We start from the raw sequence: 13218 nt of genomic DNA, 5'->3' as shown, positions 1-13218 counted from the left end.
CTTTCCTTTCCATGAATAAGTGTTGATTCTTGTTAGACTCATCCAAAACCTTGAAAACAACTTTCTGGCAAAATCTGACGTTCATAAGTGATTTACTTTAGTACTTGATCTTTGCAGCATCTCTAACTCCTCAATCTTCATTAACTAAAATTTTATTTACCACCCTTGGAAAGCAGATCAAAACTTGACTGATTTTGCCAACTGGCTGAATCGATGTTCTTAAATTGTCAGATTTTGTTTTATTTGGAAAGTTTAAAGTCTTAATGGCTTTGCCTAATGAGTCATTTGAGAACTGATACAGAAATAACTTTTTGTCCCATTAATTTTTTTAAAAATCTTTCTTTAGAAAGGTGTTTCTTGTAGTCCTAAAATCCTACAATTAAACTTAAATGGGAGATAACACCTGGGCACAGATTAAGGTTCACTGCATCAAGAGAAGCTGTGCTGATTTATTTCACATCTCCACAGGCAGTCAGACCCATTGCTTTCTCTGAACAAGGTAAGGAAGATCTGTGTAAAGGCAGAGTAAATCCTACCATGACTCAGCCTCTGCCCTTGTTTGAGGCAAGATCAACCCTCCTGGTTGAACCTTGGAGCTCTCTCCATTTCAGCAGAGCTCAGCATTGCCAAACCTGGAGTTATGCAAGTGCACCACAGAGGCTGCAACTCCCCATCACGTGGGTGAGAAACCGTGCTCACCCCAATGATCAGGGCATGGCAAGCCCTGAAAGCCCAGCCTGATGCCAGGCTGTGAAGAAATGAAACCACAGAGCCAGAGGACACGTACACCAGCTCAGGGAGCACCTCTGCTGCTCCAGGGAGAGAGCAGCAAACACCAGGAGCCCTTCCCTGTCCTTCATGGAGAGCTCAGCACACGGCAGTGGCACGGAGCAAGGAGCTGGGCTCTGCCTGCAAGGTACCAGATTGGTAAAAGCCTGCTCTGGATCTGTGCAACAAACTCAGTGAAGAGTCACTGTCTTTGTCCCCTGCAGCTGATTTTGCCCCACAGTACAAAGACTCCTATTGCAACATTTCCTACAGCCCATCTCCTCCTCTACCTCATCCTGTCCCAGAAATTGCTAAGTTCAGGGCAGTAAAAGTTTCACTCTGACTTCTCAGAAACCTCATTTCAGAATATGACCACAGTCCTTCATTTCTCTTCAGGATTTTTAGAGACAGATGTTGAGTGAATCCCTGAGCCAGATGAGTGAGACACCTCTTCATTGCATCCCACAAGGAGAGACTAAGGAAGGAAAGAAGCAGCACCTTGGGAATTTTCTGTTTATAACAGATCCCTGCACACCAGCCTTGCTTTATCCCAATAAACCCAGTTTATTGGGATTTTATATTAATTTTGGTTTTAATCTACATTATACAAATATGCATTTGTAATTATTTGAACATGACAACGAGATGTCATCTGCCATATGAAGGCTGCTACAAAAAACTAGGGGCACAAATAAGCATTTCTTTTAAACACACTGTTTATAAATTTTAAGCAGACATTTTCCAATATTCTAGGAATATTTACTTAGCTGTGCATACCAGAACAAAATATCTTCTGTTAGCCAAAATTATTGTTCTTAAACCTATTATCTATCCCCTCTGCTCACTAATTTCTACCCATTCCCCACTGGGTTAAATAATGCAGATCATTACATGAAGGCAGATGTATCTTCCAGCTGCACATGAAAGAAATTCTAAAAATTGCAAAATGTAATGCAAAACAAACTTACCAACTCTATTCCCTGTGGAAAAGGAGTGTCTTCCCAGTCCTTCTGGGGAAATCTCTGTATTATTTTCCCCAAACCTTCTGTTGGTCCTGCTGAAAGATAAAATTCAATTACTTAAAGGCAAACTGGTAGAATTGAAATCACAACACATTTGAGAATATTTTCAAAATATACCCAATATTAGTAAATTTTTCACCACAAAAGGCAGAACATGGTCCTCAAATGTGTCTTGCAGCTCATCTAATAAATACAATCTTAACACTTCCCAGCAGTCACACAAGGAATCACAACATGAAATGAAGCCATGAGCTGCATCCAGCCTTTGCCTCTCATGCACATTTTCCAAATGACAGATGATTATTGATAATTTCAGTCTCTCTCTACAAACAGCAGTGAGTTAAAGACTAATGTAATGGATAATGTGATATTTAAAAAGGAAAGCAAAAGTTTCTCAAGAAGCAGTCTTCCAAAAGAAGCCTACAGATTTAAATAAATCTGCAGTTTAAAACTCCACATGATTAATCCAGGACACACTTGCTCCTTGCAAGTATTTCTCACTGGTTTCCTTGGCCAGGTCAGCAGTGGTTTTCCACACAGAAAGATGTGAAGAAAAGTTGGTAATTTCTGATGACTTTTCTGATGCAAGAGTCTTCTTCTTTTACATGTTCCTTTTTTTGGAAGTAACAGTGCTATAGATAAATTTTGGAAACACCACAAATGCACCACAATTGTTGTGCTGTGTCATCCTGAATGGTATAGGATGTATGTACAAAACGGAATTTTGGTTTTCACATTCTGAAATCTTGCAGGAAATATTGAAAAAACCCTTCCCTAATATCCAATCTAAACCTCCCCTGACTCAGCTTCAGGCCATTCCTTCAGGTCCTGTTGCTGGTCACCAGAGAGAAGAGATCAGAGCCTGCCCCTCCTCTTCCCCTGATGAAGAAATGTAACTTCAGTGACCCCCAAGTCCCTTTCCACAGGGCTGCTCTCCAGGGTGTCTCATTCTGCAGTCTGTCCATACAGCAATGGCAAAGTTAAGTTTGCAACCATTTAAAATATCTTTTAATAGCTGACCCATCATATCCAATTGAATGCAATTTAAATCAATCTAATTGAATCACCTCTTCTCTAAAGTTGTACCAAAAAATTTGAGATTAAGCATTAAAATTGTTAAATATTTTTCTTGTCCAATTCTCAAAGCTGTACTCTACTGTTATGAATCAGTCCCATTTATGTATTAGTAGTAGCAGTCCATATGTGTTGCCTCCTCTGCAGACACCCAGGCAGCAGCAATGAATACATTATTCTCCTGGATTTACCATAAAAAACCATTTTCAGTCTGACACAACTCAAGTCTGCTAGCATAAATCAGTGTTACAGTGGAAAAAAAAAATAGGTTTCCTCTAAGCTTCTTGCCGGTTTACAGTTTGAGTTTGCTGCTATCTTAAAACCCACAATACATCTGACAGGACATTTAGCAGAGCCAGTCTGATGGGTTTGTAAGAAGCATTTTCTCCAGTTTGTGCATATTTACACTTCATGTTCTGTGATTGTCTCTCGGGAACAATCTCAGAACAGATGTTCCTGGTACAATGGACATACAAACTGCAAAGAGTAAACTCCCAAAAGCAGTGTCACCCCAGGGTAGCACACACTGTGACTCCCAAGGGCAGCCTGCTGACGAGCTGCAATCACACAGGGTTAGCTGTGAGTTCTGTGTATGACCAGCAAGTAAAAAGCCAAAGGAAGGATCATGTTCTAGAGAAGCTGCAGAGATATCAGAAGGCAGAGCCAGGAGGTGCCAGAAAGCAAGGAACAAATACAGACATGGCTACAGCTGCAGTTTTTGCAAGGAAAAGGAGCTCTCTACTAGACTGTAATAACTGAACAGGGTCACCAGTGACTGATCCCACTCCTGTACTCTATCAAAGCATTTCCATCCCTTCATGCAGAGTAGTGACTATGGAGTAGGTGACTGCATAAAGGGGCTGTTCCTTCATTGAGTCAGTGTCAGAACTTCCCCCCTTGTTGAGTTAAACTCAAATTACCATGTTATCTGCTTATCCTAAGTCATATCTCTGTCAAATCTCTTCTTCCTCCAGTTGTTCCCAGGCTGGCAGGTGGCACAAAGAAGAGACAGCAAACAAATGCACCCAAGGCACAGAGAGCACAAACACCCTCCAGGCAGAGCACAGCCTGGGCTTGAGAGGTCAGCAGCCAGAAAGGGCAGAAGGACCAAGCTGAACAGAGATATGCAGACTTCCTGGAAAAGGAAATATCAAAGAACTACAGTCCCTGCTATGTATATGCTCCCCAAGTTTCTCTGTGGGAACCCTGAATCCAGTTCACAAAAGACTGAGACCTCTGACACTACCAACTACACTTAAAAATAATGACATCCAGGAAAGCAGCTCAAAATTTCTTCTACTTCATCATGTTCTGAAGCTATCAATCCTTCTAGTTCTCTCTTTACTTGACTGCTACAAAGACTCTCCCTACATTACAGCATAGGAAGTGCTCAATTCAGAGTTGAGAGATGTACACTTTTTAAAGATGTTTTAATATTCTCTCCTTTATGTCAAAAGCTTATCAGGTTTTTTAAGTTGATTTCCTCAGAAGGCCACTAATGCTGGCCACTGGTGTTAAGCTTTCTGCATGTAATTCAATTTAGCTTTCAAGAAGGATTCGAAACCTCCACAGGAATTTACCTGAAGAAAATCATGTGTTCTTGAACATTTTCTGAAAGCCAGACTGAACTTCTTATGCTGCCTGAATTTGCATTTCAGGTCACATCTGGGATCAAAGAAAAATTATTCTCCATATCCCATGGAGCATCTCCCTCCAAGAAGTAAAGCTACATGTCCCTTCTTATGTCCCCAGAATCTGCTTCCACTGTTGGGAAAACACTTGAAAACCAAAAATGAAAACACTTGAAAACAAAAAAATACTATCTACATCTAGTTCAGGTACAGCTGATTCAGTACCCAAGTTCTCAAAAAATTTAGAAAAGGATCCTTTTCACAGCAGCTCACAGAAGCCTCATAAACATTCCAGGTATTAAACAGTCAAACTTAAGGCCCACAACAGTAAAGCTGAAGCTTCAGGAAACCATTAAATTAAAGAAAAATTAAAATTTTCAGAAAGTTTCTGGAATGTTGCATGAAGGATGTATCACAGAAATGCAACATTTTAAAGGGAAAAAAAGGGAAGTGAATAGTTCTGTCTTCAAGATTTGAACATTAGAAAAGTATTCACATCCATCAGATATGAGTAAAAAAGTAAAAACAAAACACCAACAGAAAAAGCACTGCTAATCCTTCCACAGAAAAGTCCTGTGATACAGATTTACAAGTCTACTTATAATGCATAAAATCTGACTATTTCACATGATTTCCTAAGGTGAATACAATACAGATAGATAGGAAACACTCTTTCCATCCCACTAAAATTTGGTTTGGCTTTTGGGGGGGTTATTGGTTTTGCTTTTTGAATGCTTCTTCAAATTTAGGGCAATTCTTCAGGATCCCAGAGTTTTCTATGTAGAATTCACTGTAATCTGATAAATGTAAAAAATAAATAAAATCATTCTCTTCAATTACAAAAGTTACTGAACCACAAGTTGCCTTCTTTGTGAAAAGTTTAGACCCAGAGCATTTGAAAGAATCTCCTGTGCAAGAGAGGACCCAGCAGCTGCTCTTCCTTTAATAATAAACCAAACCCAGTACCACATGCTCACCACATTTTCCCAACACTTTATACTGCAATTACTGTTGATTCCCTGTTGACATTCTTCAATCCAAACAGCAAAGTAACAGAAGAATTGCAGTAAGTCCCTAAATCCCATGGTTTGGGGTGAGGGGGTGTGGACACTCTCTGCCTTCTGCTGCCTTTTATTAAATCATCCAACTTTCAGCAGAGCAGTTGTGTCTGAAGATAACAGATTATTCAGGAGATGACTGCAACTCAACACCCAAACAGATTTGTATTCTTGACTGCTTTAGCACAACAGGAAGAAAAAGAAAAATATCAGGTCATGGGATTTCAGCAACTATCACTTGTTTCAATATATGCTACTGAAAGCTATGGACAACTTTGCAAAAATATTAAAACCACATGAGGAAAACAATTAAAAAGGTGAATCAGATTTTCCCATTGATAACTTCAGATTTTGACCATAATCCCTTCTCTCTCTATCTAGTCTTCTTTCAAGCCCCTTTTATTAATTCTTAACACTAAAATGACATTCCCTCAGTATCCTAGTAAAATTCCTATTAACTAAAGCTAACTAAACAAATGTGACATCACACTAAAATTGTGTACACAGTAAAACACCAGTAGCAACCTCCTCAGTTAGTGCCTGATAGTATCTGCTTTACAGACCTCCCAAGATTTCAGTGGTTTTAAGAACATTAGGAAGAATTTCTTCATGGAATGGGTGATTAGACACTGGAATGGGGTGCCCAGGGAGGTGGTGGGGTCACCATCCCTGGAGGTGTTCAGGGAATGCCTGGACGTGGCACTCAGTGCCATGGGATGGTTGGCACCCTGGTGTTGGGTCAGAGGTTGGACTTGATGATCTCAAAGGTCTTTTCCAACCCAAATGATCCTGTGAACTGTCACTCATTAACACTGACACCTTGTTTTTACAACTGGAAAAATAATTTATTCCAGTGTCGATGCCTTTGGAAGAACCTCTGCATTGTCAATGAAAGAATGTTTGTCTTTTGGTATTCTTTCAAAAAATGTGCAGGCTGCCCAAAAACACAGTGGAAAGCCCATGGCAAGCACTGCTCACTTAAATCAGACTCATCAGACAGAAGCTTCTGGAGGTTTTTGAAACCACTTAAACTCAGATGCACCATAGACATCACCCAGCCAACAATCCACTTAATGCAGTATTTGTGTGTGTGAGCAGAGCAGGGGTAATCACTGCACATTAACAGTGTGCTCCATGTAAAACAGGAATTGCTTTCAGGAGTAATTCTCAGGAATAATATGTAAAACAGGAATGATTATTAATTATATATACAAAACATGCCTGGCAGTAATAAGAGACATATTTCCAACAAAATCACTGCCATTATTATCATTATTATTATTATTACGACTATTATTATTACTATTCTTGTTATTAAACACTCATATTGTTATCTTAATAGTCATTCCTACAAAAGCAAAACTATTCCTATATTTCAACTAAAGTATTTTGCAATTTTTTCCTTTAATTTTGTAGCAAAGTTGTCACACAGTGAAGTGCAAAAGTTGTAAAAACATTGCAGCCATTTTTCAAATCTGTAATTTGGCACCTACAGCAATTAACTGCATTTTCATTTTCACTAAATGTGCCAGGTTAAAATAATCATTACCATCCTCATGCAATAGTTTTTCTACCTTTAAGAAGGCTTAACTCTTTAACCCATTAAGAACCACAGTTGACCACAAAATAAATTAGGCTTCAAATTTTTAGACATTACATTCTTGCTCCAGTACATGCACAAAGTGAATTGCCAAGACCAAACCCCAAATTGCAGCCTGTAAGAATTCTGAACAAGGAGTTTATACCTTAAGCTCTAAGGGAAAAGCAACTTTTCTCCCCAGCTAACTTCTTCTCATCTGCCCTCTTTCTGCTTCTCCTCTTCCCATCTTTTTCTTTTTTAAACAGTACAAACATGCAACACATTAAAATTCTGGCATAATTTGCTGGTTCCTGAACCCTAGTCCCCTAAACTCCCTTCTTATATAAATCTTTCCCCATGAAAGGTCACATGCCATCTCTTGCTCGCCCTTGAAATTCCAGAAGCAAGCTGTTAATGTAACTTACATTCCAAATTAATGAGGACTGTGATAAACTCTGTCTTTTCATTTACAAACCCCTGATAAAAATGCATTTGAGCACTAAGTATTGTTAACATGCAAAGCTTTGAATGAAGCACTTTGGTGATCTGTTACAAAAGGTATCATTTTCAGGCCTATAGAAGAAACACACAACAGATCACAAAGAACATCAGTAGTTATGCCATGGAAAATAGCTTAAAACTACCACTGTAGATGTAAATGTAAGAAATTATTTCAAGTATTCAGAAGGACAACTTTACATGTTCAGTTAGGAACAGTCAGTGTGAAATATGCACTGGCAGGTGGCAGAACATGGTACCTCTAACCCTTTTCAAAACAGGACCTAGTGCTAAAGACATCACTAAAATCTGCTCTGAAGTAGAATTGTTTTCATATCAAGGCTCTTAACTTGAACCTTGCAGAAGTTTTAAACTATTCAGAAGTCTTGTCACTTTTAAGGTGTTTTTGGAAATGCCTTTCATGGAAGCATGAAGACAACCCCTGTTCCATTTTGGGAACAGAAATGTACCTCCCTGTACCTTTATAAACATCACTACAGAAATCTTGATGCCAGAAGACAGAAAACAGAAGATATCCCCATTTTAACTCAGTCTCTATACAGAAGTCAGTGCTGAAACTAAAGGGAATGAGAAGCTGAATGAGAGCTAATATCAAACATCTAGAAAGAAAAATGTTCATTTGATAGGCCTAAAATACATGAAACTCTAAAAAAAAATCTGTCCAACCCCCACCAGCACATTACAGGCCATGTGCATCTTAAAGTCTGAAGTAGCCTGGACATGGAAATTTACATAAAGAGCATTTAATTCTGATTTATTCAAGAGAATAAAGACTATTGGAGCCTAATGGCCACTAAAGGTTAAACAAAATGCTGGTATGTTTAGGAGGATGGAATGAAGACAGGCTTCCCACAATGACCACGGACACTCTTTGTACCACTGGCACAACTTGGAGTTGGTTCATCTTAATCAGGTCAAAGAGATGCACACAACAATCCTGGGAATTTGAACATCAGACATTCTGGAGGCTTGCTATATTATCAAGGATGCAACAAATAATGGGATAAGGAGACCCTCAGGCTCTTTTCTTTGTAAACAGGAACAATTTGTTGAACTTAGCAGGGAAAAAAAAAAAAGTAACATTTCAATCTTCCCCCCCAAATGTGCTGGCACTGCAGTCAGGACTACCTGAAACACTTGGGATGGCCCCAAATCCTAAATGTCTTGGTATTTATTTGATTTTTCTACTTTTGTAATTTGCAGAGCACAAAGAAAGGGATGTACAAGAAACAGGCTCAATCATTACCACCCAAATCATAGATTGGTGCCTTACCTGCAAGATTATCCTCCCCACTATTGCAATAGATATTCCTCTAGGCAGACCAACATTTTCCCTGTTCCTGGCTATCAGAAATCATTTCTGTACTTTGTAAATAAAGGAGGGAAAATATTCTAGTTTGTATTTTAATTAAGGTAAAGTGGAGATAAGGCAAAACATGCCATGTCTCATTTCAGTAAATCAGATGGTGTTTGTGCTGAAAGGAGGTTAGCCACTGGTACTCAGGAAACCTCTAGAACAGATCTTCCAGGGGAAATTCACCTTTAGGGAGGAACTTCATCCACCGAAGTCGTACCAGTGCCAAGTGAAATGAAAAGAGATAAACAGCATAAAAAGCAGAAGAGGAAGGAAATGGAGAAAAGGGAAGCAGAATGAGGAGGAAGAAGAGGGAACAAGAGGGATGTTACAATCACCACCACAGGCTGGAGGTCTATTCAGCTGCAGCAGCAGTGTCCCTGCAATGGTGCTCAGCGTGGCACAGCACAGCAGCACTGCCTGAAGGTCACACAGGGGTTTGGCCAGCCAGGACTCCACCAGCACCCAACCCTGAAGAAATGTACTGAATGCCCCAAACTCAGTCATGCCAAGTGCTGCCTCATGCTGAAAGCCATGTTTGAGGACAAAACCTTAGTGACCATTGGCAATGAACACAGTGGCACTTTTCAAAGTTCTGTAAAAAAGTGACTTGACTTTGCTGCCATGGCATCTCTCATCTTTAAGGGCTCCTGCAGGAATTTGTGCAACAGCATGAGCTGTCCTTTAAAAAGCTTTTCTGGCCTGCACCTATGGAAGTGCCAGCTGCTCCTTCATACCACCATCCTCCACCTTCCACCAGCATTCCAATTCCCACAATGTGCTACCCAGATAAGTTACTGATACAATTAATGCAGCTTGGCTGTAACAGCTGCACCTCAGGACTCCTCCTTCCAGACAGAAGTTTGGGATGTGACACACTCCTGGACAAACTCTGGATTTTTGCTGGGTGGACAGAAATGCAGTTTTGCAAAAGCCTTAAGGAAAAAAAATAACAGACAAGAAAACAACAATGAATGTTAAACCACTTTCAAGTAACTCCCTACCCAAAGGTTGGCATAATATTCAAGAAATTGGAAAAAAAGCTTGGGCAGCTGGCAGGGAGAAAGTTTCCTGCTCACTGACAATTCTCCTTCTTGTTTGCAAACAAATCACTTTTGCCAGCTTCTGCATAGGAAGGGAAGAACAGACTTCAAAATAAACACTCTATATTAAACAAACAGTCTTTTGAACACACTGAACTGAAAAAGACTTCCCAATTGGACAAAATATTTGCTACTCATTTTCAAGTAAGGTATAAAAATCAGGATGCCAAAATCATGCTCAGCTTTGTACTCTGAATCTATGATTAATAGATAGATAGATAGATAGATAGATAGATAGATAGATAGATAGACAGACAGACAGACAGACAGATACATAAATAAAATCTAGGCAGCTTCTTAGTTCTTAATTCTTAATAAATTACACTTACTGGCCCAACTTTCAAAATAACCCTGTCCTATTTACTAAATATGATTACTGTTTTCAATAACTTATCTTCCTTCTGCAACCATCCTTTGGAATTATCTTTAACTGATACACCAAATGAAAAAAAAAAAAAGCTCCACTTTGAAATTTCCTGAACATAACTAAGATTCTAATTTTACCAAAATTATTTTACATTTTCAATATTGTTATTTCAACATTTTAATCAGCACCCATTTCAGCATTACAAATTTGAATACATTAAAAAAAAAAAAAAAAAACCAGCCTGTACAAATACTTCTCTTATACCTTTTTTTACTTTTTGTATGGTTGGCTTTTTTAACCAAACACAGATGGCAAGCTTAGAATCAGATTTCAGATACTAACACTCCAGAGATGTAAGTAGCTGTTACTGTAATCTGATTTTGTGGAGTATAAAGAAAAGTTATTCATACTCTGAAATTCAGCAAAGAAACAACTTCACAAAAAGGCTTTCTACATTTTCTCTTAAAGAAGTCTGTTCATGTGATAAAATTTATTTTTCTAAATCACTTTATAGGAGTTTGATAGGCAGACTACAGTTCTTCTGTATCAGTATTAATTTCCAAGATTCCTGAATATGAAGATTTGTGTCTAAATGCAATACTTAAAACATACCCTAAAGATGTTGAAGCATTTGGTTTACTATTTTAGTACAGTCATTTTCATCTTCTACTATGGTTTGGGTTTTTTCCTATTATGCAATTTTTTTCCAAGGAGCAGAATATACAGAGATAATCTGGGGCCATGGGGTGGGAATTCCACATTTATCATTTTACTGACTATACACAGTTTGTTCAGATACACAAAATAACTTCTGGAAGTGTCTAATGATGTTTGGTGAAAAAGTTCTAATTAGATCTATGAGCATCACAATACAGATAACAATACTAAACAAAATTCTGGCACATTCAACTGAATATGGAAATATGCTACTGTGATCTATTGAAAATGTTAATAATATGGTTCAAGGGTTTTTTTAAATCCTCCTCACTCATACTTGTGTGAGCACTAATAAAGGTCATAAAGCCAATTCAAAGAGAGATTCCTTCTTATGACAGCCTGAGGGAAAATGAGAGTCACATGACAAAGTAAAAAACGAAATTATGCTCAAATTAATTTCATTTTAAGTGCCATCTACAGTACCATAATAAATTATTCATTTGGAAAACCCATATATCTGACCAGAAAATTAAAATTTTAATAAGTTCTCTCAGGGCCTACAGAATATAGGCAGACTAAATCCATTACTAAAAGCCTGAAGAAGCTTCCTAACGTTGTGGCTCTGTTTCCATTTTAAGAAGTGCTCAATAAGAATTTGAGGGTGTGGGGGTGAAGTCAAAAAACCAAAAAAAAAAAAAAAATCTGGATGAGGGGAGGAAGAAAAAGCCACACTGTGAGCACCAAGCTACTGATGCCTGAATTCCTAAAGTCTTGATCCCTCCCAGAACCTCAGTCTATGGCTCTGATCAAATTTTCCTGTCTCTGTAACCCCTGCTCCACAGCAGTCTGGTGTACAACACCACTGTAAGCTTTTAATACTTGTACAGTTCTGCTTCTGGGTCTACCTTCTTCCCAAAAACTCATCAGAGCTCCGTGCTCCCAGCATCTCCTGAGCTCCTGTACTCTAACAGGATATCTTCACCCTGCCCCAGCTGGTTTCCTAAGGAAATGAGGCACACTGTGTCAGTCCACCAGCTTCTCTCCACTTCTTAGTTATAAACACACTTACAATAAAGCAGGAATAAAAAACCATGGAATATATCACTCAGTCGCTAGTCAATTCAATCCATCATCACCAATTTTTCTATTGCTTATTCTAAGAGTCAAGTAGGGAAAAATTATTTAACAGAGACAGTGTCTCAAGCTCAACAAGTTCTTCCAAAACTGATGCATATGCTAACAGAAAAATATTAGATCTGGTCTGTTTGGGAGAGTAAATTAGTAGTAGCTGGGTATACAGGGTGGAATAAACACACACAAAGTCTGGGGTTGGGTCTTGTGTTGTAAAAGATGTGCAAACACTTGGACAAAGACATTTTTCTAAGGCAAACAATGAAACTTCCCCTGAAGCTCACATTTGTATCCAATGGTCTGAACAAGTGGTTGTCTTTGAGGGAAAAAGTCACAGAGTTCAAATTTAGTCAAAAAGTAAGGAGTTCTGAAAAGAAATGTCTCATAAAAAGTCATTGGAAAGATAATCTAAAAGTTTTCATGCATATTGTATCTCAAAATAAAAAGTGGAAATAGTTACAAGCAAATGGGTTCTCAAAACCAATGTAAAATTACACACTTTCCCTGTTAACAATCACTAAATAAAACACAAAATTTTTTTGTTTGGAAAATTACAAATCATTTAGACTCTGTCAGAAGGACTTCAAGTAAATACTCAGATTGCAAGAAAAAGATAAAATTAAATTACCAGTGTGAATTACCACCTGAAAATTCTGCTGATGAGAAAAACTGTCACTGTACAAGACCAAATGTGTCTTCTCAAGCGTTGACTTGTTTCAAAGGCACCAGGGAGTCGGATATATCTAATTAACAGGGAATGCAATGTTGCAAAAGCAGAGCACTTCCCAGAGCTAGCTGATAATTGCATTTCAACCTAGGGCTCACCAACACACAGACCCACGATAAGTGAGCAGAGAGGACAAAAAGACTATTCTGGAAAGATTTTTCCATTCCAAGAGGAAAAGCAAGCACAGCACCAGAACACAGCTCTAGCTATACCAAGTTAACACATTTG

The 13218-nt window shown here is 38.5% G+C and overlaps 1 protein-coding gene across 5 annotated transcripts in view; it reads right to left on the bottom strand.

Moving 5' to 3' along the window:
- The window catches only part of SBF2 (SET binding factor 2), a 230070-nt gene that overhangs the window by 183597 nt on the left and 33255 nt on the right, over positions 1 to 13218 (bottom strand). For 3 of the 5 annotated variants that reach the window (XM_056494161.1, XM_056494164.1, XM_056494166.1), the window contains exon 2: positions 1737 to 1825. In XM_056494161.1, coding sequence (XP_056350136.1) covers positions 1737 to 1825 — 89 coding nt within the window. The remainder of the gene's footprint in view (positions 1 to 1736; positions 1826 to 13218) is intronic. The other 2 variants (XM_056494163.1, XM_056494165.1) reach the window with 1 other exon arrangement.

The sequence above is a fragment of the Oenanthe melanoleuca genome, chromosome 5, assembly GCF_029582105.1.
Source record: "Oenanthe melanoleuca isolate GR-GAL-2019-014 chromosome 5, OMel1.0, whole genome shotgun sequence".
Classification (NCBI taxonomy): domain Eukaryota; kingdom Metazoa; phylum Chordata; class Aves; order Passeriformes; family Muscicapidae; genus Oenanthe; species Oenanthe melanoleuca.
The sequence above is the reverse complement of the archived record's forward strand: the minus strand, read 5'-3'. Positions and strand labels throughout refer to the sequence as shown.